General features: G+C 48.3%; 1 protein-coding gene and 1 long non-coding RNA gene across 2 annotated transcripts in view; one reads left to right on the top strand and one right to left on the bottom strand.

The window, feature by feature from the left end:
• The window catches only part of LOC310640110, a 111,311-nt gene extending 104,420 nt beyond the window's left edge, over positions 1-6,891 (bottom strand). Inside the window, exon 1 of the long non-coding RNA XR_014492466.1 lies at positions 6,752-6,891. This is a non-coding gene — a long non-coding RNA (uncharacterized lncRNA). The remainder of the gene's footprint in view (positions 1-6,751) is intronic.
• ACER3 (alkaline ceramidase 3) overlaps positions 1-20,611 on the top strand; it is a 64,941-nt gene extending 44,330 nt beyond the window's left edge. Inside the window, 6 exon segments of the mRNA XM_083362179.1 lie at positions 5,135-5,193; positions 6,928-6,974; positions 6,977-7,028; positions 8,206-8,310; positions 10,728-10,773; positions 20,007-20,611. Of these exon segments, the coding sequence (XP_083218305.1) occupies positions 5,135-5,193; positions 6,928-6,974; positions 6,977-7,028; positions 8,206-8,310; positions 10,728-10,773; positions 20,007-20,060 (363 nt within the window). The 3' untranslated portion in view covers positions 20,061-20,611.
• Positions 20,612-27,776: the final 7,165 nt, after the last annotated feature.

Raw genomic sequence — 27,776 nt, 5'->3', positions numbered from 1 at the left:
TTTACTTAGTAAATCCTCCAGTTGCATCGAATTTCATTTCCAAGAAGAGGATGTGGATTGTGCCTTAGTAAGAAAAAAAAAATTGCCTTGAATTTCTAAACACCAAGATAAACCGACGGGCTAGAATTCTCCTTGGCTCTTCTTTTTTCCTCCTGCTTACCTGTCACTTAACCCACTTAACTTTTTATTTATTTCTAAATAAATCCCTTCGCATGGGTGGGTAAGGAGAGGAACCTGTCTTTCAGCAGAATTATAATTGGGTGGGTGTTCCGCGATGCCATGCCCACATTAGCAAATCACTAAGCAGTCTCGAATCCACTTTCCCAAGCCAAGCAGAGACGGTGGGACTGGTGCCGCCGCGGGGAGAGAATTTGCATGATTTAGCAGAAATTAAACTTTGCCCTCCCAGTGTTAAGTTATTCTAAATATTCTGCCTGTAGCAAGCACAGTATAAAATAACCCTGAGAAAGCCTTGGACCCCATACTCCAAACCTTTTCCCCCTTTAATTATTAGCACCTCTTTTGCAATTATTGCATGTTGACTTTGTTAAAAAGTCTTGCCATTACGTTGCTAAGCCTTTTTTTGCCTCTGTTGGCTCACCGTGGGAGTCGTAATCCGGCAGATTTGAGGAGGGAGACTATATTTTTTTCCCTAAAGTCGTACAAGGTAGTCCTGTACGTAGGACCACAGCGGAGCCCAAAATTTATGTCGCTAAGTGGGACATTTGCGAAGTGAGTTTCGTGCCCCCCCTTTCCCCCCCCCGGCCCCATTTTTACAGACCTTTCTATACCCACAGTTGTAGTTCTTAAGTCCGTAAGGATCATTAAAGGGAATCTGGCTTCCCCCATCGACTTTGCTTGTCGGAAGGTCGCAAAAGGGGATCGCGTGACACACACACACACACACACACACACACACACACCTGGGGACACTCCGACCGTCATAAATATGTCAGTTGCCGAGTGCCCAAATTCTGATCGCGCGACTCTAGGGAACGCTGCAACCGTCGTGTGAAAAAAACGGCCATTGGTCGCATTTTTTTCCAGTGCCGTTGTAACTTTGAACGGTCAGTAAATGGACTGTTGTAAGTCGAGGACTTAAGCTGTACTAGATTTCATTTATGCCTTTTTGGCCACTGAAGGATATCGCCACAAGCTGCACAAGGATTCACCCCACCCCACCCTGGAGTAGATCCACACAGGTGGTTCCTTGACTTAAAAACGTTTGTTGGAAATTACAATGGCATTAAAAAAAAGTGACCTGTGGCTGTCTTTTCCAACTTACGACCCTTGTAGCATCCTCATGGTCTCACGGGGTGACCCGTTTTGGTCATCCGTGATATAAAAAAGATGTTGAGACTCTGGAAAGAGTGCAGAGAAGAGCAACAAAGATGATCAGGGGATTGGAGGTTGAATCATACAAGGAACGGTTGCTGGAATTGGGGGTGTCTAGTTTGATGAAGAGAAGGACAAGGGGGGACAGGATAGCAGCATTCCAGTATCTCAGGGGCTGCCCCAAAGAAGAGGGAGTCAAGCTCTTCTCCAAAACACCTGAAGGCAGGACAAGAAGCCACAGATGGAAACTCATCAAGGAGAGAAGCAACCTGGAACTAAGGAGAAACTTCCTAACAGTGAGGACAATTAAGCAGTGGAACCACCTGCCTCCAGAAGCTGTGAATGCTGCAACGTTGGAAGTTTTTAAGAAGAGACTGGACAGCCCTTTGTCTGAAATGATCTAGGGTTTCCTGCCTCAGCAGGGGGTTGGACTAGATGACCTCCAAGGTCCCTTCCAACTTTACTACTACTGTTATCATCATCATCATCACCATCAAAATTCAGAAGCTTGGCAACTGGTTCATACTTATGACGGTCGTAGCGTCCCCGGGATCATGCGTGATCCCCTTTTAGTGACCTTCTGACCAGCAAACTCAATGGGGAAGCCAGAGTCACTTCACAAGCGGGTTACTAACTTATCAACTGCAGCGGTTCACTTAACAACCGTGGCAAGAAAGGTCGTGAAATGGGGAAAAAACTTGCTTAATAACTGTCTCACTTAGCAACAGAAATCTTCGGCTCCATTGTCGTCCTAAGCTGAGGATTACCTGTATTTTATTAAGAAGATACAGGAAAAGAAGCTCCTCTTTATGATGGCTGCAGTGTCCCAGGATCACCGGATCCCTTTTGGCAACAAGCCAAGCCAATGGGGAAGCCCGATTGACTCAACAACCCTGTTTACTAACTTAACAAATGCAGTGATTCACTTAAGAACGGTCTTAATGCCGGCTGCGGTGATCCGCCTGTGCCAAGAAAGGTCGTAAAAATGGGGCAAATTTATTGGGCTTGCCCAACTCTGCAAGCAATAGAGCAAGTTAAACACGCCACGACAAAAGCAATAAATAGTCAAGATAAAATCCGTACAGTCAGTACAATCATAATGGAGGCTTAGCTACACACCCAAGGCCCCAGGCAGAGTCCCAGAGCCTTATTACAAACCAAAGGTAATACCCACTAATTAGCAGATACAAATAGAAGAGAAGCATTTGCATATTCCTGAGTGGCTCTGCTTGAATTATTCCTATGTGTTTCACACGGGGGCGGCATCTCCCACCCCTGCACAAACACGGGATGGAGTTGAACACGGGATGGAGTTAAATGGCGGAAGCTGCTCCTGGCACTTCTGCTGAATTTAGGAAGGGCCTAAATGGGGCTGATGATAGCCTGTTGTTGAGATGGCTGTTTACTACCCCCTAAATCAGGGGTAGGTAACCTTGGTTCTTTTATGACCTGGGGACTTCAACTCCCAGAATTCCTGAGCCAGCATGGGGGAACTATGGCTCCTGCATGACTCGTGGACTTCAACTCCCAGAATTCCTCAGCCAGCATGGGGGAACTATGGCCCCTTCATGACTCATGGACTTCAACTCCCAGAATTCCTGAGCCAGCATGGGGGAACTATGGCCCCTTCCTGACTGGTGGACTTCAACTCCCAGAATTTCTGAGCCAGCATGGGGGAACTATGGCCCCTTCATGACTTGGGGACTTCAACTCCCAGAATTCCTGAGCCAGCATGGAACTATGGCTCCTTCATGACTCGTGGACTTCAACTCCCAGAATTCCTCAGCCAGCATGGGGGAACTATGGCCCCTTCATGACTTGTGGACTTCAACTCCCAGGATTCCTGAGCCAGCATGGCTCAGCTTGGAAACTCTCCCTTTTCCCTCAGCACGGCTATCTCAGGAATTCTGGGAGTTGAAGTCCACGAGTCATAAAAGAGCCAAGGTTGCCTATCCCTGCCCTAAATCCTAAACAACAGGCTCGGATTGCTATTGCTGAACCGTGGCAGGGAATTGAGGCCATTTTCCAGGCTGGCTTGGAGGTCTTGTCAGATTCATCCAGGGGAGGCACCTGGGCAACTCTCAGATCTAGCAGAGGCATTGATTGATTGATTGATTGATTGATTGATTGATTGATTGATTGATTGATTAAATTTCCAACACTAAGATGAACACTGGTAAACAATATCCCAGTCAAGAAACCACCAACTCCGACAAAACAAGCTAAAAGTAAAGAACAGCCTAATCAAGGAATTACCAAGAAGACTCTCACAAACATTTACAGAGCAAGCCACGACTATATAAAAATAAGAGCAAAGCCCGCTCCCTAGTAACCCTGATGATGTTACCTAGTTGGGTAATGAAATGTCTGCAAGAAAACAAGCTCTGAAAGTACCAACAGTCCCTCCTCCTCCTCCTCCTCCTCCTCCAGCCCCACTCGCTGCTAGCACTGACGATGTTACCTAGTTTGGTAATCGAACGTCTGCAAGAAAGCAACCAGCTCCAAGGACCCCCAAATTTATTTTAAAAAATTACACGCTGTCCATCTCACTATCAAGCGACTCTGGGCTGCTGTTCTTCAGCTGACTTCTCCACACCCACACCCAAGGAAAAAGTGGTTTCCTGCCTTTTGTGCAATTTCCCACTTAGGAACAACCCAGAGGGAACCCCTTTCAGCCGAGGGGTCCGTCAGCTGCAGTCTAGTCGCAGCTGTAACCTAGTTGTCTCAAACTCTGAACCTGGATGACCGAGAATCTTAAATCCTATCGGTTACCCAAGAGATGCAATCACGCCAGTGACTAAACTCGCCACGAAACACGTTCCACGCGACTTGGTTGTTTTATCTCAGTTTAAAAAAAGAAAAAAAGAAAAGACTTAGCATTTCCAACACGAACCTATAAACCCACTGGGAGCGTTGCTGTTTCAGCCGAATTCAGAAATTGCGTTCATTTGTTGTAGATTGTGATGTTAAAGAAACTAATTTGATGTTGAATATGATAACAGCAGCACGGTTACTGGTGGGACAATATTGGAAGAAGGATAGTTTGCCTACTATAGAAGAATGGGTGTTTAAAGTTTCAAATCTTGCAGAAATGTCTTAAGATTTCTGCTTGCTTGAAAGATCATTCACAGGAAAGATATACTTCAGTTTGGAGGAGATGGATAGATTATATTCAGAATAAATATGGGACTAAAAAGTTCCATTTAGCTTATGAGTAGATTTTAGAGGGATATTGTTATTGGTACTTTGTACGTAGTTATATTAAAGGGGAGTTAAAGCACATTATGAATTTGGTTAATTGTATATTATGTATAATTTTTATTTAGAATATGGTTATTATAACTATAACTATAATCCTGTATTTAGCTCTGGGAAGTGGGGGGGGAAGTGGGCGGGTTTGGGGTGGGGGGGGATTTGGGGATATATTGTAAAATCTTGTTTTTGTAAAACTTTTTAATAAAAAAGAAATTGCGTTCATAATGAAATGAAATTTTCATTCAAAAGCTGGTTGAGGGGGGTGGGTCAAAACAGAAGTCTTCCAACTTGGCCCTTTTATGACTCGTGGATTTCAACTCCCAGAATTCCTCAGCCAGGCACGCGTGCCTGGCTGAGGAATTCTGGGAGTTGAAGTCCACGAGTCATCCAAGGGCCAAGTTGGAAGACCCCTGGGTAAAAATATAACCCAGGAGGTGTAACCTTGCCTGGTTTTGCTGGGAAAAGCGGGCGCGTGTTGTATTAACACATTCATCAGAATTCCTCTCTCTCTCTCTCTCTCTCTCTCTCTCTCTCTCCCCCCCAGGTTATGTATGGGGTGTTGGTGGCTGTTATTGTCCTACGCTCTATGTATATAGTATTATGGTAAGTAAGGCTACTCGCCCTTGCAGCTATGCAACAGATCTAAATTGCAGAGGGAGAAATTTGAATGGCTGATTTTCCCCGATAAGGCTCAGCCTGCCTTCTGCTGCTTTGGCATTTGCTCTGTGGGTTTGGTAACCAGGAAAAGGAAAAAAAAAAGATGGCTCAGGGCGCCGCTGTTTGTGTGTCAACAACAACCCCTGTTCTCTTGCCTCTTCCAAAATAATTGTCATCCCAGCTCCAAAGGTAAGACTGGAGCACCATTTTGCTCCACGAGTCCCCCGCCTGGCAAAGCACCAGGGACCTTCTCCGTGGAAAATCGCGTGTCGCTGCTTTGGCGCTGTCTTTATCGGTCGAGTGCGACTTATAAAAGTTCGTTTACTGACCGTCGAAAGTGACGGCAGTGTTGGAAAAAAGTGACCTAACGACCGTTTTTTTCACACTTGGCGACCGCCGCGGCGTTCTCCCCCACCGTCACGTGATCGAAATTCGGACGCTTGGCAACCGACTTGTATTTACGACGGTTGCCGCGTCCCCGCAAATTCAGAGGCTCGGCAACTGGCATGTACTTAGGACAGTTGCAGCGTCCGGGGGGGGGGGGAAATCACCCCATCCCCTTTTGCGACCTTCTGACAAGCAAAGTCAATGGGGGGAATCCGGATTCGTTTAACAACCGCGTTGCTAACCGCAGTGTCTCGCTTTACAGCTGTGGCAAGCAGGGTCGTAAAATGGGGCAAAAGCCACTTACCAACTTAGCAAAGGAAATTTGGGAGGCGAATTATGCTTCTAAGTCAAGCACTGCCTGTATTTGGGCCTCTTAAGCCCCCAATACAGGTAGTCCCCGACTTACAAACATTCGTTTAGCGACTGCTCTAAATTACAACGGCACCGATAAAAATTACTTATGACCAGTTTTCACACTTAACGACCATTGCACCGTCCCCATAAGTAACGAGATCTGTATTCAGACGCTTGGCAACTGGCATGTCCTTTAAGACAGTTGCACTATTCCGAGGTCGCTTCCGGCAACCCAGTCAGTGGTGGAGGGGGGGGGTTTAGACAGATTCACTTAACAACGGCAGTGATCCGCTTAATGACCGCAGCAACAAAAAAAAGGTGGTAAGATGGGGCAAAACTCGCTGAACAGCATCCTTCCTTACGATGGAAATGTTGGGAGACGGCGAGTTCTAGTCCTGCCTTAGGCGTGAAAGCCAGCTGGGTGGCTTTTTGGACCAATCATTCTCTTATCTCTCAGCTCAGCCCTCCTCACAGGGTTGTTGTTGTGGGGAAAGCAGGAGGAGGAAGGAGTATTGGGTGTACTGCCTGGAGTGATTTGTGAACATAATAAAGGCAGGATGTTAATACCCCACCTTCCCAAACTGCCGTGCAGAATACAAATGAATCTTCCCAATGAAGACCTGCCCCCAAAATAGCAGAATAACACGAAGTGCCTTTACACTGGAAGTTTTTAAGAGACTGGACAGCCATTTGCCTGAAATGGTGTAGGGTTTCCTGCCTGAGCAGGGGGTTGGACTAGATGACCTCCAAGTTCCCTTCCAACTTCTTCTTCTTCTTCTTCTTCTTCTTCTTCTTCTTCTTCTTCTTCTTCTTCTTCTTCTTCTTCTTCTTCTTCTTCTTCTTCTTATTATTATTATTATTATTATTATTATTATTATTATTATTATTATTATTATTATTATTATTATTATTATTATATCTGCTCCTCCTTCCCTGCAGGGTTTACCCTTGGCTCCGAGGGCTGGGATATACATCCCTGACTATCTTTTGCTGGGCTTCCTCCTTTGGAACGTGGACAATATTTTCTGCGAGAAATTGAGGTAGGTGAATTTCAGAGGCCGGTGGCTTGTCCGTCCTCTTTGGGCTGGCGGGAAGAATCGGGGCCACACGCACGTTCCAGTTAAGCTGATGCCTTGCGCATGTCTATCCACAAGAATCTGGTCAGCCCTAAATTGGCACTAGATAAAAGAGTTAATGGGATTCAAAGGAGGACGGACCTTGGATAGCTTGTGGGAATGTAAGGATTCCAGGCTGATGCCTCTCTTGACTCCACCTCCTCGCTGCTTCTTTTTCTTCTTCTTCTTCTTCTTCTTCTTCTTCTTCTTCTTCTCTCTTCTTCTTCTTCTTCTTCTTCTTCTTCTTCTTCTTCTTCTTCTCCTCTTCTCCTCCTCCTCCTCCTCCTCTTCCTTCTACTTTCCTTTTTCCTCCTGTCTCAACTAACCTTTCTCCTCCTCCTCCTCCTCCTCCTCCTCCTCCTCCTCCTCCTCTTCCTGTTGTTGTTGTTGTTGTTGTTGTTGTTCTTCTTTCTTCTTCTTCTTCTTCTTCTTCTTCTTCTTCTTCTTCTTCTTCTTCTTCTTCTTCTTCTTCTTCTTCTTCTTCTTCTTCTTCTTCTTCTTCTTCTTCTTCTTCTTCTTCTTCTTCTTCTTCTTCTTCTTCTTCTTCTTCTTCTTCTTCTTCTGCTTGCCAGCGCAAGACCACATGAAGCTTCAACTCCCTGAGAAGGTTATCAGCAGGCTTCTGGGTTCCGAATCAAACTGCTAATGATCACTAATTAGGATAATGAAAACCACAGGATTTATCAGGCACCCCCTTGACAGAATGGACTCTGCTCATCCAGTAGGGCATCTAGTAAGAGCATCCCCCCTCCTCATGAGGTTTGTGGAACCTAGGCTAGATGGCAGGCTTTTTGGATGGAAGACTTCCGCCTTGGACCCCTCTTCGCCCAGAGATCAGCCTAGCTCCTACTCTTCTGTCTCCGCTCAGGAGATACGATAGGAACGTCCATCTGTTTGTTCTGCAATATTTTGGAAATGTTCATTCCCAATGTCAAACTCAAGACAATCCTTTCCTTCCCTCAAAGAATCCTCTCTCCTCTCCTCTCCTCTCCTCTCCTCTTCCTTCCCTCTCCTCTCCTCTTCCTTCCCTCTCCTCTCCTCTCCTCTCCTTTCCTCCCCTTTGGGAAGCAAATGTGTGACTTGGTGATTGTGTCTCTCCCAGGGGGTTACGTGAGAGGCTGCCTCCACTCGTGAGCGTTGTCACGCAGTTTCACGCTTGGTGGCACATATTCACGGGACTCGGTTCCTACCTTCACATCCTGTTCAGGTAGGTTCCCTTCCCTTTCCCGTGGGTTGCGGGGTGGGGTGGGGGAAAGACTTCCTCCTCGATAGCACAGTTGTGTGAATCAGAGGCCCCCAACCTTTTGGGCACCAGAGACTAGTTCCACGGGGGAAGGTTTTTCCGTGGCCCAGGGGTGCGTGCTTTCGCGTGCTGCCTGCATGCCATGGATGGGGCTGTGCTTTTTTGTGTGGACCGGTTGCTGGCACGCCGCGGCCCGGTACCGTTCCACAGACCGGGGGGGTTGAGGACCCCTGGTGTAAATCACTCATTTTCCCAAAGATACTACGATGCTACTTTGATCGTGTCTTTGTTCGTGGCCGTTGAACAGCCGAGACCGATCAGCTGTACTTTTTTGTAAGGTCCTGAAACTCAGAATTGTTTTCACCTCCTTACCGAGCCCTCCCGGAAATAACCCCGAACGGCCCACCTGCGCGCGTGCGCATGCGCACACAGACACATACCACACACCTTGTCACACCCAAAGGTGCTTTTTTCAAAAGGCAACTGGGCTTTGTTCTTCCTGGAAGACCTTCCGCTACTCGTCGAGTGGAGGAATGGGAGGATTTATTTGTCGTCCTGGCAGTCCTCTGGTCGTTAGTACTCCCTCTGAGAGTCACTTGAGGCCACTCGGAGTTTTCTCAGGGCCACCCAGATCGTGCAGGCGGGCGTTCTGGAGCCTTCTTGGCCCCGCTTCACATCCTCCAGGAAAAACCAAAGTCCGGCTGACCCTCGAAAAAGCACCTTGGAGGACAACCGGGACCCGGAGGACAGAGAACCTCCGGAGGCGTCCATCACGGCTTGTTTTTTTTTGTGTGTGTGTGATTTTTCCGCCTACCAGCTTTGAGAGTCTAATCGGAAGCCAGAGTTGCTACAGGGTGGGCAGTTTTGGGGAGGCCCAGGAGCGGCCCCTGTTAACACCGCTGCTCGGCGAGTTTCCCCGGCTGTCGGTTTGATTCCGGATGTAATTCAGGCTGTCGGATCCTGGCTACTTGTGGGGCCCTCCCATCCCCACCCGGCTTGGCCGAGGAGGCATGCGGCAGGGGGGCCCCATCAGCCTGGGCACAGCCTTCTGGTGGTTGGGGTCTTTCTCTGGCCTTGACGCCTGCCCTTTGGGGTCTGTCTTCCCCACCGCCCCCAGTGAGGTCAGCTCCCCCCCTCCCGGCCTTCCCCAGGGCCCAAGCCGTCCTCCAAAGGAGGGGCCTTAACGGTCATTTACTAACACTTCCACGGTGGGGGGAGGGGTGGTTGATAGATGAATAACGGGCCCCACCTCCCTCACCCCCCCACCCCCAGCTCATCCTACTGCCTCCCTCCTCCCCCCCCCAACCTTTAGCTATTGTGTTTTGTGTGTTTTATATTTTTGTAGTGTTTTATTTAGATTACTTTATATTTTTTAATATTGTAAGCGGCCCCGTGTTCGTCTGGGATCGGGTTGGGCAGCCAATCAATTGAGTGAGTGAGCGAGCGAGCAAGTAAAGAAAGAAGGATGGACAGACATTGGAGGGAGAAGGAGGAGGGAAGGGAGGGAGAGAGGGAGGGAGGGGTAAGGAGGGAGGAAGAAAAGAAGGAATAAAGAGGGAGGGAGGGAGGGGTAAGGAAGGAGGGAGGGAGGAAGAAAGGGAAGAAGAAAAGGAAGGGATAAGGAGGGAGGGAGGGAGGAATAAAGAGAGGGAGGGAGGAAGGGGTAAGGAAAGGAGGGAGGAAGGAAGGAAGGAATAAAGAGAGGAAGGAAGGAAGGAAAGGAAGGAAGGGATAAGGAAGGAGGGAGGGAGGGAGGAAGGTAGGGGTAAGGAAAGGAGGGAGGAAGAAAGGAAGGAATAAAGAGGGAGGAAGGAAGGAAGGAAGGAAAGGAAGGAAGGGATAAGGAAGGAGGGAGGGAGGGAGGAAGGTAGGGGTAAGGAAAGGAGGGAGGAAGAAAGGAAGGAATAAAGAGGGAGGAAGGAAGGAAGGAAGGAAAGGAAGGAAGGGATAAGGAAGGAGGGAGGGAGGAAGGAAGGAATAAAGAGGGAGGGAGGGAGGGGTAAGGAAGAAGGGAGGAAGAAAAGGAAGGAAGGGATAAGGAGGGAGAGAGGAATAAAGAGGGAGGAAGGAAGGGGTAAGGAAAGGAGGGAGGAAGAAAGGAAGGAAGAAAGAGAGGGAGGAAGGAAGGAAGGAAAGGAAGGAAGGGATAAGGAAGGAGGGAGGGAGGGAGGAAGGGGTAAGGAAAGGAGGGAGGAAGGAAGGAAGGAATAAAGAGGGAGGAAGGAGGGAGGGAAGGAAGGATCACAGCCTCCCAGCTGGTCCCAGAGGTGGAGCTGAGTTCCAGAGAGGTCCAGGCAGTGATATTGACTCAAACTGATTTAACCAAAATGTTTTGGTTTTTTTAAAAAAAAATATTTTCTCCCCTCTCCTTCTGATTCTAGTTTATATTCCCGGACACTTTACCTGAAATACAGGCCAAAGGTCAAGGTAAGCTGCTAAGGACTCTGTCCAGCGGGTGTCCCCCCCCCGCGCGCCCCCCCCCCTTAGCTAAAGGTTTCTTAGGGCAAACCTGTAGTAGCGGATAAGTGATATATTTTTTTTATTTTTGTTTATTGTAGAAAAAAACAAAAGTTATGGCATACATAAAATCTGCAGAGTCAATATAACATTGAGGAGAAGATATCAGGGCGCCCTGCCTCCAGAAACCTATTTATTTCCTCTCGTTGCGTTGAAAGATTGATAACGTTGAATGCTTGCGTTTGCGATTCCAAAGCAGAATAAACCGTGTCTGGGTTTTTTTTTCCCCTCAGAATTTGTTGAGTTGTAATTTTATCCGGGAAAAGCCCCTCAGCTGAAAGACGTCTGAGAAAGTGAGGAAGCTGAGGGCGGGCTAGATCCCAGCTGTGTAGTTTGATTTATTAGCACAGGTGCTCCTCAACTTAACAACCACAAAAAATTTACCTTTTTCTAACCCAGGGTTCTTCAAACTTGGCCCTTGTGGACTCCAACTCCCAGAATTCCTCAGCCAGGCACGCTGGCTGAGGAATTCTGGGAGCTGAAGTCCACACCTCTTAAAATGGCCGAGGTTGAGAAACACCAGTTTTAGCTCTTTCTGCATTATTTCCCCCTCACATTATGTCAGGGGTCTTCAAATGTGGCCCTTTTATGAGGTGTGGACTTCAACTCCCAGAATTCCTGAGCCAGCATGGGGGAACTATGGCCCCTTCATAACTTGCGGACGTCAACTCCCAGAATTCCTCAGCCAGCGTGGAGGAAACTTTGGCCCCTTCATAACTTGCGGACTTCAACTCCCAGAATTCCTGAGCCAGCATGGGGGAATTATGGCCCCTTCATAACTTGCAGACTTCAACTGCCAGAATTCCTAAGCCAGCATGGGGGAACTACGGCCCCTTCATGACTCGTGGACTTCAACTCCCAGAATTCCTCAGCCAGCATGGGGGAACTGTGCCCCCCCCTCATGACTTGTGGACTTCAACTCCCAGAATTCCTGAGCCAGCATGGGGGAATTATGGCCCCTTAATGACTCGTGGACTTCAACTCCCAGAATTCCTGAACCAGCATGGGGGAACTATGGCCCCTTCATGACTTGTGGACTTCAACTCCCAGAATTCCTCAGCAAGCGTGCCTGGGTGAGGAATTCTGGGAGTTGAAGTCCACAAGTTATCCAAGGGCCAAGTTTGAAGGCCCCTGCTCTGAGTGTAACATTTGTGAAGTGAATTTTGCCCTATTTTACTGCCTGTCTTGCCATGGTTATTCAGCGAATTGCTGCAGTGGTTAAGTTAGCCAACACGTGGTGGTTTAATGAATCCGGCTTGCCCCATTGACTTTGTTTGTCGGAAGCTCACCAAAAGGGGATCGATCGCGTGACCCACAGGACACAGCAACCGTCATAAGTCAGAGTTGCCAGGCATCTGAATTTGGATCACGTGACCCTGGGCAGAGGCTGCAATGGTCGTAAGGGTGAAAAAGGGTCCTAACTCTTTCAGAGCTGTAGTAACTTCGAACAGTCACTAAACAAAAAAGGGTTGTAAGTTCAGGATTACTTGTAACTCCCAATCTGGAATCCAGTTTGGTTAAGGAAGCCTACCAAAATGTCTTCATGTTCTAAGAAACGAATTCTTTAACTGATGAAAAATTTGAAGTATTGGTGGTCCTCGACTTACACTCATTCATTGAGTGACCGTTTGAAGTTACGTCACTGAAAAAAGCGACTAATGGCCATTTTTCACACTTCATGGCCGTCGCAGCCTCCCCGCAGTCACGTGATCAAAATTCAGATGCCTGGGCAACCAACCGACTCATACTTACGACAGTTGCCATGTCCTGAGGTCACGTGATCAAAATTCAGACGCTTAGGCAACCGACTCATACTTACGACCATTGCAGCCTCCCCACGGTCATGTGATCAAAATTCAGACGCTTGGGTAACCGACTCATGACCGTCGCGGCCTCTCCAAAGTCATGTGATCAAAATTCAGACACTTTGGCAACTGACTCATAGTTACGACGGTCACTGTGTCCTGAGATCACGTGATTAAAATTCAGACGCTGGGCAACCGACTCATACTTACGACGGTCGCTGTGTCCCGAGATCACGTGATTAAAATTCAGACGCTGGGCAACTGACTCATAGTTACGACGGTCGCTGTGTCCCGAGATCACGTGATTAAAATTCAGACGCTGGGCAACTGACTCATAGTTACGACGGTCGCTGTGTCCCGAGATCACGTGATTAAAATTCAGACGCTGGGCAACTGACTCATAGTTACGACGGTCGCTGTGTCCCGAGATCACGTGATTAAAATTCAGACGCTGGGCAACTGACTCATAGTTACGACGGTCGCTGTGTCCCGAGATCACGTGATTAAAATTCAGACGCTGGGCAACTGACTCATAGTTACGACGGTCGCTGTGTCCCGAGATCACGTGATTAAAATTCAGACGCTGGGCAGCCGACTCATACTTACGACAGTAGCTGTGTCCCGAGGTCACGTGATCCCCCCCCCTTTTGCCATCTTCCAACCAGCAAAGTCGGAAGGGGGGGGGGGAGAACGCCTGATTCACTTTCCAGCTGTGTGTTACCGACTGTTGTGTCTCGCTTAACAACGGTGGGAAAGAAAGGTCGTAAAACGGGGACAAAGCCCCCGTGAGAAAGATCTCCCTCAACAGCAGAGAACGTGGGGCTCAGTTGTGGTCGTAAGTTGAGGACTGCCTCTTATTTCCCCACTTCTATTTTATGTGAGAAAGGCCAGATCTTTTATTTTTATTTTTATTTTTATATATAAACAATAAAGCTCAGCGCGGCTTTATTGCTTCAAAACAGGCCGAGAGTAAAAAAAAAAAAATAAGCGGATCTTTTTATTCCTTAACTGGAGACCTCACCTTTCCTCCAGGAGCAAAAGGCAGCACACACGTAGGCCATTTGTTTAGTGGCCTCTCAAAGTTAGAACGGCACTGGGAAAAGCAAGTTATGACTAGTCCTCGCACGTACGACCTTCGCCGCGGTCATGGGATCAAGACTTAGGTGCTTGGCACCAAGGCGTGTATTCATGATGGTTGCAACGTGCCGGGGGATCACGCAATGGCCGTTCGCATCCTTCCCAGCCGACTTCTGACAAACGAAGTCAAGGGGGGGGGGGGCATTTGCTTAACGACCGCAGGGTTCACTTAACGACTGCAGTGATTTGCTTAACACCCCAGGGCAAAAAAAAAAGTTGGGGGCTGTAAAACCGGGCAGGAATCGCTTAACGGTTAACCAGAGCCAGAGGAAATCCTAAAATAAAAATTTATTTTATCGGTTTGGTTTATTTCAGGGGTCTTCCAACTTGGCCCTTTTACGACTCAGCATGCCTGGCTGAGGAATTCTGGCAGTCGAAGTCCACAGGTCGTAAAAGGGCCAAGTTGGAAGACCCTTGGTTTATTTTATTTTACTAATTTTATAATTAGATGCATCGGTTTGCGAGTCTCATTTTGAAGCACCTCCTCCGCCTGGCTGACACACAGCATCGAAAGCAGGAAAGCCGTTAAAAGGGAAATAGTTTTCTAAGTAATAAAAAATGGAATTGCCATAAGGATAAAGTTATGATTGAAAGATCAACAACCTCGATAAAGCAGCTCTGACGAGAGATCGATGGGTCGTTAAGGTGCTTCCAAGTAAAAGAGGCAGGATGCAGAGATGCAGTCATTATGAAGCTTTATTCATCGATAGGTTATATAAAAAGAGCTATATGGCATGGAAGCATCCATGCTTGTATGATAGAGAATGCATGCAAGAGAGAAAATAGAAATGAGAAGCAGAACAAAGAAGCAGCCCCAGGGCAGAGGTATTTATGGGGGGTCTCGGCCCCTCCTTAGCCATAAAACTCTCTCGCCAGTGGGGCTGCTGCAGGGGAGCAAAGAAGCCTCTTTGCTCCATCTGATGACCTATTTGGGGAACTGCCATGGCTGGCACAAAACATGTAACAAACCTCCAGCGTGATACTCCACGGGGGGGGGTGGACGGACAAGACTTCTGGCAAAGGCAGGTCTTCAGATCCTTACCGAAGGCCAAAAGGGTGGGGGCCTTTTTTTCCTCAAGGTGGGTGGGGGAGATACCCCCAGTCAAAATTCCTTGACTGACAAGGTCCACAGCATGTCTCCTATGTGGCACGAAGGGGCCAGGCCAACACTACTGGCGGGAAGTTGGGTTGCCATTTCCTTACTGAAGCATACTTGCTTTCTTAGAAGCAAATTCTGCCTCTAGCAGAACGACAAGAGTTGGAAGGGACCTTGGAGGTCATCTAGTCCAACCCCCTGCTGAAGCAGGAGAGACCCTATACCATTTCAGACAAGGGGCTGTCCAAGGCTCTTCTTAAAGACTTCCACTGTTGGAGCATTCACGGCTTCTGGAGGCAGGTAGTTCCACTGGCTAATTGTTCTAACAGTCAGGAAGTTTCTCCTTAGCTCTAGGTTGCGTCTCTCCTTGGTTAATTTCCGTCCGTTGCTTCTTCTTCTGGTGCTTTGGAGAATAGGTTGAAAACCCTCTAGTCTAGGGCTTTTCAACCTTTTCCCCCATCGTACCACTTTTAGGATAGGGCAGCATCCGAGTACCACCAGTCGCCTAGCAAGGTGTCAAAAACTTGATGACCAAAAAAAAAAAGAAAGAAAGAAAAAAAGTGATGAAGTACAGGTAGTCCTCGACTTACAACAGTTCGCTTAGTGACTGTTCGAAGTTACAATGACACTGAAAAAAGCGCCCCCCCAAGCCACAGCCGAGGAAGACACCTGCCTGCCCACCCGGCGGCGCTCTTCCTCCTGTCCGAGCTTTTCATGGTTGTGAGCATTTCTGTTGAGGATTGGCAGCGGGGGTGGGGTGGGGTGTGTTTGGTTTTTATTTCCCCCCCCCCCCCATCTGCTGGGTGGTTGCAGCAGGTTTTGGTCACTTCCCGTGACCCTGGGACACTGTGACCGTCATAAATATGAATCAGTTGCCAAGCATCTGAATGTAAATCACAAGACCCTGGAGATGCTGCAACATTCCAGCTGATCGGTGCTTCTTCTGGGCTCAGAATCGCCAGGATCAGCGCTAAACTCCAGCTGGATCCTGGCGCTGATCCTGGCGCTTCCGCTGAGCCCCGACAGCCCTGCAGCTCCAGCCGTCTCTCGCTCGGGCTTGTGCGGTGCTGCCACCGGGTCAGCTCATTCCCCTCCCCCACTACCACTTTTCTAGAATAGTCCCGTACCACCTGCCAGGTGCCAACGTACCACAGGTGGTACCCGTACCACTGGTTGAAAAGCCCTGGGCTAGACTGGCCATACCCAATTCCTGCAGCCGTTCCTCATAGGTTTCAGCCTCCAGTCCCCCGATCATCTTTGTTGCTCTTCTCTGCACTCTTTCCGGAGCCTCAACCTCTTTTTTTCATATTGTGGCGACCAAAACCGGATGCAGCATTCCAAGTGTGATCTTTCCGGGGCATTATAAAGACCCTTACCCAGGCCATTTCTCTTACCTTCAGTTCGTAAAATGGATGCTAAAAGAAAAATAAAATCTTTTAACCTGCTTTCCAAAAGTCCTTAATGGACTTCACGTTTTGAATACTGCAGCTGACTTCTGACATTTCCCAAAGGGCTCCCATATCTTTATTCTAAAATAGGTGTGTGCGGGGGGGGGGTCGTCTCCAAACTGGGCAACTTTTAAGACTGCTGGACTTCAACTCCCAGAATTCCTTGCAGTCCGCTAGTCTTAAAAGTGACCGAGTTTGGAGAGCCCGGCTGTCAAAGGCCAGGATGTGTGCCCACCGTTGAACCCGATGAGCTTGGTTCACAACAAATGAATTTATGACGTCTTCTTTCACCTACTACTACTACGTCGGAAAAGAAAAGTCTCTGGAAACCAATTTTAGGAATTGCTTGCGGATTAAGCGCAGCCTGGCAAAATCGGAACAGCTTCCGACAGCATTAAAGGCCAGATGAATCTACACGAGTCCAGTTTTGCCGATTGAAACTGTAGCAACATAAGTGTTTGGTGACCTGTTAAATCCTCTCGCTTCCTATATGCAAACCTGGGAAAAATAAGCAGGAACACACACCCCCTTCACAAAGGAATTTCTGCAAATGGCCTTTTGCTGGAAACGGGACGTACAAAGCACATTCAGTGCCAAGGTGGCCAAAATTGTCAAAGGTTTGTCAAATGTTTACACAAGGCGCACCCCTTTCACCGGGAGAAGGAGCTCCTGAATTCATGTGTTCGCCGATCTCTCTTCGCCAAGGAGGTTATTAAAGAATCAGAACAGGATTTACCCGTATATACTTGAGTATAAGCCGACTCGAGTATAAGCCGAGACCCCCTAATTTTACCCCAAAAAACTGGAAAAAGTTATTGACTCGAGTATAAGCCGAGGCTGGGAAATGCAGCAGCTGGAGGCTGGATCCCCCGAAAGACGTCTCTGCTGAGATGAGAGAACGGGGTGGCAAGCCGCCGAGAGAATGGGGCGGTGGAGTGCTCCGCCGAGAGAATGGGGCGGCTTGCTGTTCTCTCGGTGCAGCACGGCAGAGGCTGGATCTCGCGAAAGAAGTCTCTGCCGAGAGAATGGGCGGCAAGCCTCCACCACCCCATTCTCTCAGCGGAGCGCTCTAACGCCTCATTCTCTCGCTCAGCGGAGACTTCTTTTGGGGGATGCAGCCTCTGCCGCCCCCTTCTCTCAGCTGCCCACCTGAGAGAAGGGGGTGACAGAGGCTGCATCCCCCGAAAGAAGTCTTTGCCGAGAAAATGGGTGGCAAGCTTCCACCGCCCCATTCTCTCAGCGGAGGCTTGCAGAGGTGGCGGCGGAGCTGCGCACGCAGCTGTCCAAACTGCCGCCGCCCGTTTGGAGAGCTGCTGCCTTCGTCCATGTTTGATGAAAGCAGCAGCTCTCCAAACTGGCGGGTGGAAGTTCTTTTTTTTTTTTTTGTTCACTGGAGTATAAGCCGAAGTGGATTTTTCAGCCCGAAAAGTGGGCTGAAAAATTCGGCTTGTACTCAAGTATATACGGTAATCCAAATTGGAACAATTGGATGTAGCGGAAGCAATCTGGTTGTCCCAAAGGTGCTTTTTTTTTTTTCAAAAGGCAACTGGACATTCTTGCTTTTTTTTTTTTTTCTCTCCTCCCCTTGAAGACCTTTCGCTTCTTCGGCTCTGACCTGCAGGACTGAACGGAAGAAGCTTCATGGATGAGAAGCGAAAAGGTCTTCGAGGAAAAAAACCAAGAACGTCCAGTTGCCTTTTGGAAAGGGGGAGAGAAAAAAAAAAGCACCTTGGGGATAATTAGCATCTGCTTGGATCTCGTTTTGTTTGGGGGATGTTTACTGCATTGCGTCCAGCTGAATGGCGATACAGGCAGTCCTCGACTTAACGACAGTTTAGGGACTGTTCAAAGTTAACCAAAGCATCGGAAAAGGTGACTGAGGACCGTTTTTCACACTTAACGTCTGTTATAAGCAGAGATCCCCCAACCTTTTGGGCACCAGGGACCACCGGTTCCGTGGAGACAGGTTTTTTCCGCGGACCGGAGGGTGTGTGTTTTTGTGTGCTGCCTGCATCCCACAGATGGGGCTTTGCTTGTTTGTGTGGACCGGTTGCTGGCATGCCACGGCCCGGTTCCGGTCCATGGCCCGGGGACCCCCGGTCTAACAGAATGACAGGAGGGATAGGAAATAAAGAGGGCTAAATCAGAGAAGGTAACGCGGTAGGAGAACCAAGATTTTCGCTTCTTATCGGCTCCCCCATTTTTAACCCACTGGAGTTTTTCTTAAACCTCCCAGCCATAACTGGTCTCCCCCAGCTGAAGGCCGAATCTGCAGGTCTCCTCTTGAGAAAGACATGGCCCGTTTCTCACTGACATGATCAAGGTCTCTCCCCTTTCCTTTCTCCATGCAAAGATTTCCTGGCTACGTAGAACAGAGGCCCCCAACCTTTGGGGCACCAGGGACCACCGGTTCCGTGGAAAGAGGTTTTTCCGTGGACAGGAGGGTGCGTGGTTTTGTGTGCTGCCTGCATCCCGCGGATGGGGCTTTGCTTGTTTGTGCGGACCGGTTGCTGGCATGCCGCAGCCCAGTACCAGTCCACAGACCGAGGGTTGGGGACCCCCTGTGTAATAGTATCCACATGGTCCTGTAATCAAAATTCGGATGGTTGGCAAATGGCTCCTGTTTATGACAACTGCGGTGTCCCGGGATCGTGTGATCCCCTTTGGCGTCCTTCTGACAATCCAAGCCAGATTCACTTAACAACTGGATTGCTAACTTAACAGCTGCAGTGATTCACTTAATTCCTGCTGTGGCAGGAAAGGTCGTAAAACGGGGGGGAAACTCACCTAACAAATGTGTTGCTTAGAACCGGAAATGTTGGGCTCATTAAGCCACAACGGCTGGAATGCAGTAGGGCAGGCAAACTCTGCACACAGCCTTCAGTTCGATCCTGAACTGGCTCAAGGTTGACGCAGCTTTCCGTCCTTCCGAGGTGGGTAAAACGAGGACCCAGATAGTTGGGGGCAACACGCAAACTCTGAAAACCGCTTAGAGGGGGCTGTAAAAGCGCTGCAAAGCCGCAGAGAAGTGCTACTGCTATTGCAGTCGTAAGTCGAGGACTATCTGTGTTACTTTCTCCCTAGGGTAAAAACCGTACGTGCATAAAACATATAGATATAACTACAGGTGGTCCTCTGCTTACGACCTCAGTTGAACCCAGAATTTCTCTTGGCAGGTGAGACGGTTGTTAAGTGAATTTTACCCCATTTTTCCAGCCTTTCTTGGCCACGGCTGTTAAGTTGAACCGCTGCGGTTGTTAACTTAGCAACGGGGACGTTAAGCGGATCTGGCTTCCTTGTCGACTTGGCTTGTCAGGAGGTCACCGAAAGGGGATCCCGCGACCCCGGCAGCCGTCACAAATACGAGTCCATTGCCAAGCCTCTGAATTTTGATCAGGTGGCCCCGGGGACGCTGCCGCGGTCGCCAGTGTGAAAAAAGGGTCGTAAGTCCCTTTCTTCCAGCGCCGTTGTAACTTCCAGCGGTCACTAAAAGGATCGTTGTAAGCCGAGGACTATCTGTAATTAGTGTAGATCGCTAGGAACCAGTGAGCTGCTCCTGGGAAGTAAGTTTCCCCCCACCCTTTTTATTTTTCTTTTGTCTTTACCCGACAACCTTAAGAAAACCTTTTTTTTTTGTCCCTCCTTCCTTTCCGATAGTTTCTCTTTGGGATTTGGCCTGTTCTCTTAGTAGAATCAACGAAGAAGCCGTAAGAATCGGAACAGGAGGCCTCCGACTGCCGCCTTGGAAGCTCTCGGCACGACCGCAAGATTCCCCCCTTCCTCTCTTTCTCTGCTCCCGGAAGGAGGAACGATCACAATGACGGATCAAGCTCCACGCACCTGTACACACCCTGGGCGGGGAGGTTTCTCCTTGTCTTTGCAACCTTAAAGCTGTGTCACCATATTTGGGCCTTTGAAAGCCGACGATGCGCTTGGTCCGGGGAGGCGTGCCGGGGCACGAACAACATCTGAATGACCCCCAAGAGTCATTCGTCAATTTGTCCTTTGACTGGATAAGAGGTCCAGTGGTCCACAGTTGGGACTAAACGCTTCCGTCTGGATCAAGAAACTTGGATCCAAACGATGCTGCATTTGATAATTCTTAAGGCTTAAGCTCTCCAAACTCAGCCGCTATAAGACTGCTGGACTTCAACTCCCAGAATTCCTGGCTGAGGGATTCTGGGAGTTGAAGTCCACAAGTCTTAAAAGTGGCCGAGGTTGGGGACTCGTTGCTCTAAGGCGGGGGGGGGGGGTGTCTTCAAACTCGGCCCTTTTTATGACTGGTGGACTTCAACTCCCAGGATTCCTGGCTGAGGGATTCTGGGAGTTGAAGTCCACAAGTCTTACAGTGGCCGAGGTTGGGGACTCGTTGCTCTAAGGCGGGGGGGGTGTCTTCAAACTCGGCCCTTTTTATGACTGGTGGACTTCAACTCCCAGAATTCCTGGCTGAGGGATTCTGGGAGTTGAAGTCCACAAGTCTTAAAGAGGCCGAGGTTGGGGACTCGTTGCTCTAAGGCGGGGGGGGGGGGTGTCTTCAAACTCGCCCCTTTTTATGACTGGTGGACTTCAACTCCCAGAATTCCTGGCTGAGGGATTCTGGGAGTTGAAGTCCACAAGTCTTACAGTGGCCGAGGTTGGGGACTCGTTGCTCTAAGGCGGGGGGGGTGTCTTCAAACTCGGCCCTTTTTATGACCGGTGGACTTCAACTCCCAGAATTCCTGGCTGAGGGATTCTGGGAGTCGAAGTCCACAAGTCTTAAAGTGGCCGAGGTTGGGGACTCGTTGCTCTAAGGCGGGGTGTGTGTCTTCAAACTCGGCCCTTTTTATGACTGGTGGACTTCAGCTCCCAGAATTCCTGGCTGAGGGATTCTGGGAGTTGAAGTCCACGAGTCACAAACGGGCCGTAGTTTGAAGACCCCTGCTCTAAGGGATTCAGTATTTGGTTCCTCGTTACTGTGACCTTGCAATAAGTAGGAGGGGGATGAGGAAGTCCTTGGTTCCCTCTGAGCTTGGTGGTTTTCTTGCAGACCTTTCATGACCCAACTAGGTAACCTCATCAGTGTTAGAAGGGAGGAGGAGGAGAACTGTGGGGCCCTTGGTGCTCTCTGAGCTTCTGTGTTTTCTTGCAGACGTCTCATGACTCAACTAGGTAACATCATCAGGGTAGGGGGGAAACTTTGTTTTTCAACTTCTTTCGTGACTCCTTCCCAGCCGTGATGCTTTCCAAATTGGTTGAACTAATGGCAAGATGTTAGCCGACACTTCCTGGGAGCGTCAGGCTGGAGGAGACGGCTTGAAAGAAGCCCGTGGATTAGTGCAGCCGCTTCAGAGTGAGGCCCTAGAACAGGGGTCTTCCAACTTTGGCCCTTTGATGACCTGTGAACTTCAACTCCCAGAATTCTTCAGGCAGGCACGCTGGCTGAGGAATTCTGGGAGTTGAAGTCCACACCTCTTAAAATGGCCAGAAACACCCATTTTAGCCCTTTCTGAGTTAGCATTATTTCCCCCTCACATTATGTCAGGGGTCTTCAAACTTTGGCCCTTTGATGACTTGTGGACTTCAGCTCCCAGAATTCCTCAGGCAGGCACACTGGCTGAGGAATTCTGGGAGTTGAAGTCCACACCTCTTAAAACGGCTGAGGTTGAGAAACACCGGTTCAGCTCTTTCTGAGTTAGCATTATTTCCCCCTCACCTTACGTCAGGGGTCTTCAAACTTTGGCCCTTTGATGACTTGTGGACTTCAACTCCCAGCCTGCCTGGCTGAGGAATTCTGGGACTTTGAAGTCCACAAGCCACCAAAGGGCCACGTTTTGGAAGACCCCTGCACTACACAGAGCTAAAGGCAGGTAAGCAGAGCAATGGCAGAAGGTGGGCCCGAGGAGTTACGTGGGTTTCGTGCCCCTGGCTCCCAGCCAACCTGTCGTGCTCAGGTGCAATCCCTAAGTCACCTGCCAATCAAGTTAGCCTCTTAAGATGAAAGAGGACCATTTTCCTCTTTGCCTTTGTAGGGAAATCTGTGCGTTTCCCGTTTTCCAGTGAGCAGAAGTAACTAGAGCTGGACGGGACCTTGGAGGTCTTCTAGTCCAACCCCCTGCTCAGGCAGGAGACCCAATCCCATTCCAGACAAATGGCTGTCCAGCCTCTGTTTAAAAACCTCCAGTGATGGAGCACCCACAACTTGTCCAAGAGACTCGCTCCAAATTCCTCCCCAGTAGACCTTCTTGAAGGCAAACCGTTCCCCAGGAAGAGGGTCCTCATTTAAGGAAATAAAGCAGGGTTCTCCAGCTTGGGCAACTTTTAAGACTTGTGGACTTCAACTCCCAGAATTCCATGTATGGCTGGCGGAGGAATTCTGGGAATTAAAGTCCACAAGTCTTAAAAGTTGCCAAAGGCGGACACCTGACGTAAAAGAAGGCTTTGCAGATCTTTTAACAACTTCCACTCAAGCTGCTAAATTCGGGTGTTTCTTTCCCCCCCCCCCAATCTTCCTAGCCGTGCTCAGTGGGATGTTCCCAGCAAGCAGGCTGCTAGTCCTCAATCTAGTTTTGCCAGTTTTTCCCCGCTAGGTCTGCCCTCCGGCAACAATTAGTTACAATTCGACAACGTTCACCAGCTGCCTAATTCTTTGCTTTCTCCGCCAAGGAGCCATCAGTCTTCTAGATCTGCTCCATTAGTTACTATTATTATTATTATTATTATTGAAGCTGCAGTTAACACAATATTCAGCAGACGCGCTTCTTCCCAAGTCTTTCGTTTGGAATTGTGCAATGTCACACATAAGCATCGGGATTTTCCTCCTGAAATCCGGGGCCCTTAAAGATTGTGGAAAGTCCATAAATTGAAATGAATGTACGCTGAAACAGCACAAAGTACCTGCCATGTTAATCCTATGCCTTAACAATCCACCACTGTTGTTGTTGTTGTTTTAAGTGAAATTCACCACAGGTAGTCCTCGACTTACAACACTATGTTTAGTGACCGTTTAAAGTTACAACAGGGCACCTGGAAAAAGCGAGTGAGGACCGTTACGGCCGTTGCAGCATCCCCAGGGTCACATGGTCAAATTTTAAGCCGTTTGGCAACTGACTCGTATTTAGGACGGTCGCAGCGTCCCGAGGGGGTGTGTGTCTCACACGATCCCCTTTTGCGACCTTCTGACCAGCAAAGTCAATGGAAGAAGCCAGATTCACTTAACAACCGGGTTACTGATTTTAACAGCTGCAGTGATTCACTTAACAGCTGTGGCAAGAAAAGTCGTAAAATGGGGCCAACACTCACCTATAACAAATTTCTCGCTCGGCAACTTAAATTTGGGGCCCAATTGTGGCCGTAAGTTGAGGACTGCCTGTACTTAACGTGGAAGTATGAAATTCCTCCGTCTGGCCCCACTAAAATTGCCCTTGGTATTCCTTGGATGAAAGAGTTGGGTTTGTTTCTTTGTTTTTAATAATATTTTATTAATTTTCCAATTTTACATTTTAAGTATTTAAAAAGCCACGTGGTGACTGGGTTAATCCATAGTTCAATAACAAAATCCTTAGTACAAATCAAAGAGTTGGAGTTTTGAAGCTTGCTAATTTCTCCCTAGGGACGCGGTGGCTCAGTGGGTTAGGACGCTGAGCTTGTCGAACAGAAGGTCGGCAGTTTGGCGGGTCGAATCCCGAGCGCCCCGTAAATGAGTGAGTGCCTGTTACTTGTCCCAGCTTCTGCCAACCTAGCAGTTCGAAAGCACGTAAAAATGCAAGTAGAAAAATAGGGACCACTTCGGTGGGAAGGTAACAGCGTTCCGTGCGCCTTTGGCGTCTAGTCATGCCGGCCACGTGACCACGGAGACGTCCTCGGACAAGCGCTGGCTCTTCGGCTTTGAAACGGAGATGAGCACCGGCCCCTAGAGTTGGAAAAGGCTAGCATGCATGTGCGGGGGAACCTTTACCTTTTAATTTCTCCCTCCGGCCCCCCCCAAAACCTAGTTACTCTTAAGACAAGAGGAAATATGGCATTTCTTCTATAATTTGGACCCCCTGATTTACTACCAGATTTACTAAGCTGGCCCTGCAATTAATTCTAGGAACAACATAGGTAATCCTTGACTTACTAGCATTCAGGGTTACAGCAGCACTGGGAAAAGTGACTTTTGAACCGCTTTTCACACGACTCGTGGCGTTTGCCTGATCAAAAACCAGATCCTTGGCCACTGGCTCGTATTGATGACCGGGTTGCAGTGCCCCGGGGTCAGGTGATTCCCCTTTCGCGACCTTCCGACAAGCAACGCCAACGGGGAATTCACTGGCGCGACCGTGTTCCTAACTTAACAACCGCAGCAATTTGCTCACTTAACAAGCGTCTCGCTTAGCAACAGGAATTGTGGGCTCAGTTGTGGTTGTAAGTCGAGGACTCCCCGTACAATGTTAATCACACGCCTTGTTTTCTTTTTTCCTTTAAAAAATAATAATAAAATGCACTCCTTAACAGGGAACTATGAAATTCTTCTATCTGGCCTCATTAAAATGCTCTGTGCGTTCCTTGGGAGCTTGCGAGAAAGTGTTGGGTTTTTGAGGCGACTTTTAACTGCTCTGCCCCCTCCCCAAAAGCCCCTTACCCTTAAGAGAAAAGGAAATAGCTGCTTATCTCCTGGAATTTGGACCCCCTAATTAATAATACTAATAATAAGTTGGAAGGGACCTTGGAGGTCATCTAGTCCAACCCCCTGCTAAGGCAGGAAACCCTAAACCATTTCGGACAAATGGCTGCCCAGTCTCTTCTTAAGAACTTCCAGTGTTGGGAGCATTCACCACTTCTACCTTCGCCACTTCTACCTACGTTCACCACTTCTAATTTACTACCAAAGTACCAGCCACTGAGCTGGCCCCTGCAATTAATGCTAGGAACAATAGAAGCCGCACTGGGGGGGTAAAAAAAGTGACTTTGGAGCTCTTTTCACACTTAACGACCGTTGCAGCATCCCCCAACGGTCCCGTGCTCAAAATTCAAAGGCTTGGCAACTGGCGTGTACTTAACCACGGTTGCCCCTGTCCCTGGGGGGGGTCAAGCCGATCCCCTTTTGCGACTGTCTGAGAAGTCAAGTCGAACGGGCAAACCAGACAAACGTAACCGCTGCAAACCGCACGATTCCTCACCCAAACAAAATGGCTGGCTGCATCGAAAGGAAGCGCTCGCCATTTCCGCGCACTTGCTTGCCGAACTGGATCGTCTTTTGAGTGCGGTCCGTTGGATCTTAAAATTAGCCAGATGCCGGCCCTTCCCGGTAGGGCTAGTCAGGAAACAGACACTCCCCCCCCCCCACACACACATACACAACAGATGTGGCTTGAGCGACCTAACCTTGAAGTATTTCATTTTTTTCTTCCTTTCTCCTCCAGAAAGGAAAATCAAGGCGTTGACAATCTTGAACTTTTTTTTTTTTCCTAATGTCTTCTTTTATCTTGGGCTTCAATCGTGTTTTGCTAACTGGCTCCAGTTTCCCCCCAAAAAATAAGACCCAATCACAAAATAATCCCTAAGCGTGATTCTTTTTTTTCAGGACGCTCGTAATATAAGCCCTACCCCCCCTTAAAATCAGCCCCAGTTAAGAGGGTCAGCCAGACGGACGCATTTAGTACCGTATTTCCACCCACCCCCCAAAATGTTAGGGTTTTTTTAATGGGGTTTTTTATATTGTTATTGTTTTTATCTGGGCTATTATTTAATCCTTTTTAAATTTCTCTATTCTCTGTTTATATGTGCCCTGTTCACCGCCCTGAGTCCTTCGGGAGAAGGGCGGTATATAAATATAATAAAATAAATAAATAAATAAATAAAAAAATGAAACCTAACCGCAAAATAAGCCTTAAGGCGCCTTTTGGAGCAAAAATTAATCTAAGACTCGGTCACATTTTTGAAATCAAGTGTTTCTCAACCTCAGCAACTTTTAAGCTGTGTGGACCTCAACTCCCAGAATTCCCGTTTTGTCCACGGATGTGCGCAAGATGAAATAGGAGGTGGTGATCCACTTCGTTCTGTTCAGAGGAACACTTCAGCTCTGCAGCTCGGGACACTTAAATCCTATGATGAGCCCAAGCCAATCAAACCCACCAGAATAGAGCTGGAAGGGGCCCTTGGAGGTCATCTAGTCCAACCCCCTGCTCAGGCAGGAGACCCTACTAGACCACGCCAGGCGAGTGGCTGTCCAGTCTCTTCTTAAAAGACCTCCAGCGTTGGAAGCACCCCACAGTCTTCTGGTGGCAAGCCTGTTCCCCTGGTTAATTGTCCTCGCTGTCGGGAAGTTTCTCCTTAGTTCCAGGTTGCTTCTCTCCCCTTCCATTATTATTATTATTATTATTTATTAAATTTGTATACCGCCCTTCTCCCGAGGGACTCAGGGCGGTGAACAGGGCACATATAAATAGAAAATACAAAGATTAAAAAAGAATTAAATAATCGCCCAGATAAAACAATAACAATATAAAAACCCGTTAAAAACCCTAACATCCCCCATCAGGCCAGGCCAGCTTGTTCGAATAAATGGGTCTTCAGACCGCGCCGGAAGGAGCGAAGGTCCGGTGTCGTCCGGAGCTCGACCGGCAGCTGGTTCCGTAAAGCCGGAGCGCCCACAGAGTTAGTTTCCATCCATTGTTTTGTGTTTTTTTCTCGTCTTGCCTTCTGGTGCTTTGGAAGAAAAGAAAAAAAAAAGTTGAAAATAAACCAGTTAAGTATATTCTTGGCTGTTTCGGTTCGATTAGAATTTCATTTCTAAACTTCGGAATTGGAACCTTATTGGAAGGCTTTTAGAAAGCCCTCCGGCTAGCATCGTCTGGGGCGGGTGGGGGTGGGGGGGTCAAACTTTATAATGCGCTGATTTTGAAATAGTTTACTTTGAAACACAAGTCTGGATTCAGGCTGCCAAAAGGAATAAGCGATATCTTTTTTTCTTTTGTTTTTAATGGAAAGCAACCGAACCGTTATTTTGCGTATGGTTTTTATTTAATCTAGACCTGTGGAGGTTGTGGGTTGGGTTTTTCTGTGGTTTTTTTTTTGTTTTTCCTTTTTTCCAGGTAAATTTTCTGTGACTGAATTATGGAAACAGCAGCTACCTGTGTGTGTGTATATATATATATATATATATATATATATATATATATATATATATATATATATATATATATATATGGATCCTTGGTTTTTCGGGTTTTTCCCCGCGTAGAATTAAAGGTGTAGGCGCAACGTTTCGACGGAATCCCATCCGTCATCATCAGGCTTCTGCTTCCTTCTTCTGGGAGAAGCATGTGGCTGTTTGTTCCTCTTTTTTTTAAACTGCCAGAGGGGGTGTGTTCTGTGGAGGTGTGCTCTGATTGGGTAGGGGACCAAGTGTGTTCTGATTGGGTGGGAGTGTGTTTTGAATGGTGGGTGTGTTCTGATTGGGTGGGGGTG

Source organism: Vipera ursinii (genome assembly GCF_947247035.1).
Source record: "Vipera ursinii genome assembly, chromosome: 4".
Classification (NCBI taxonomy): Eukaryota; Metazoa; Chordata; class Lepidosauria; order Squamata; family Viperidae; genus Vipera; species Vipera ursinii.
Note: the sequence above shows the minus strand (reverse complement) of the source record. Positions and strands in the feature narration are given on the sequence as shown.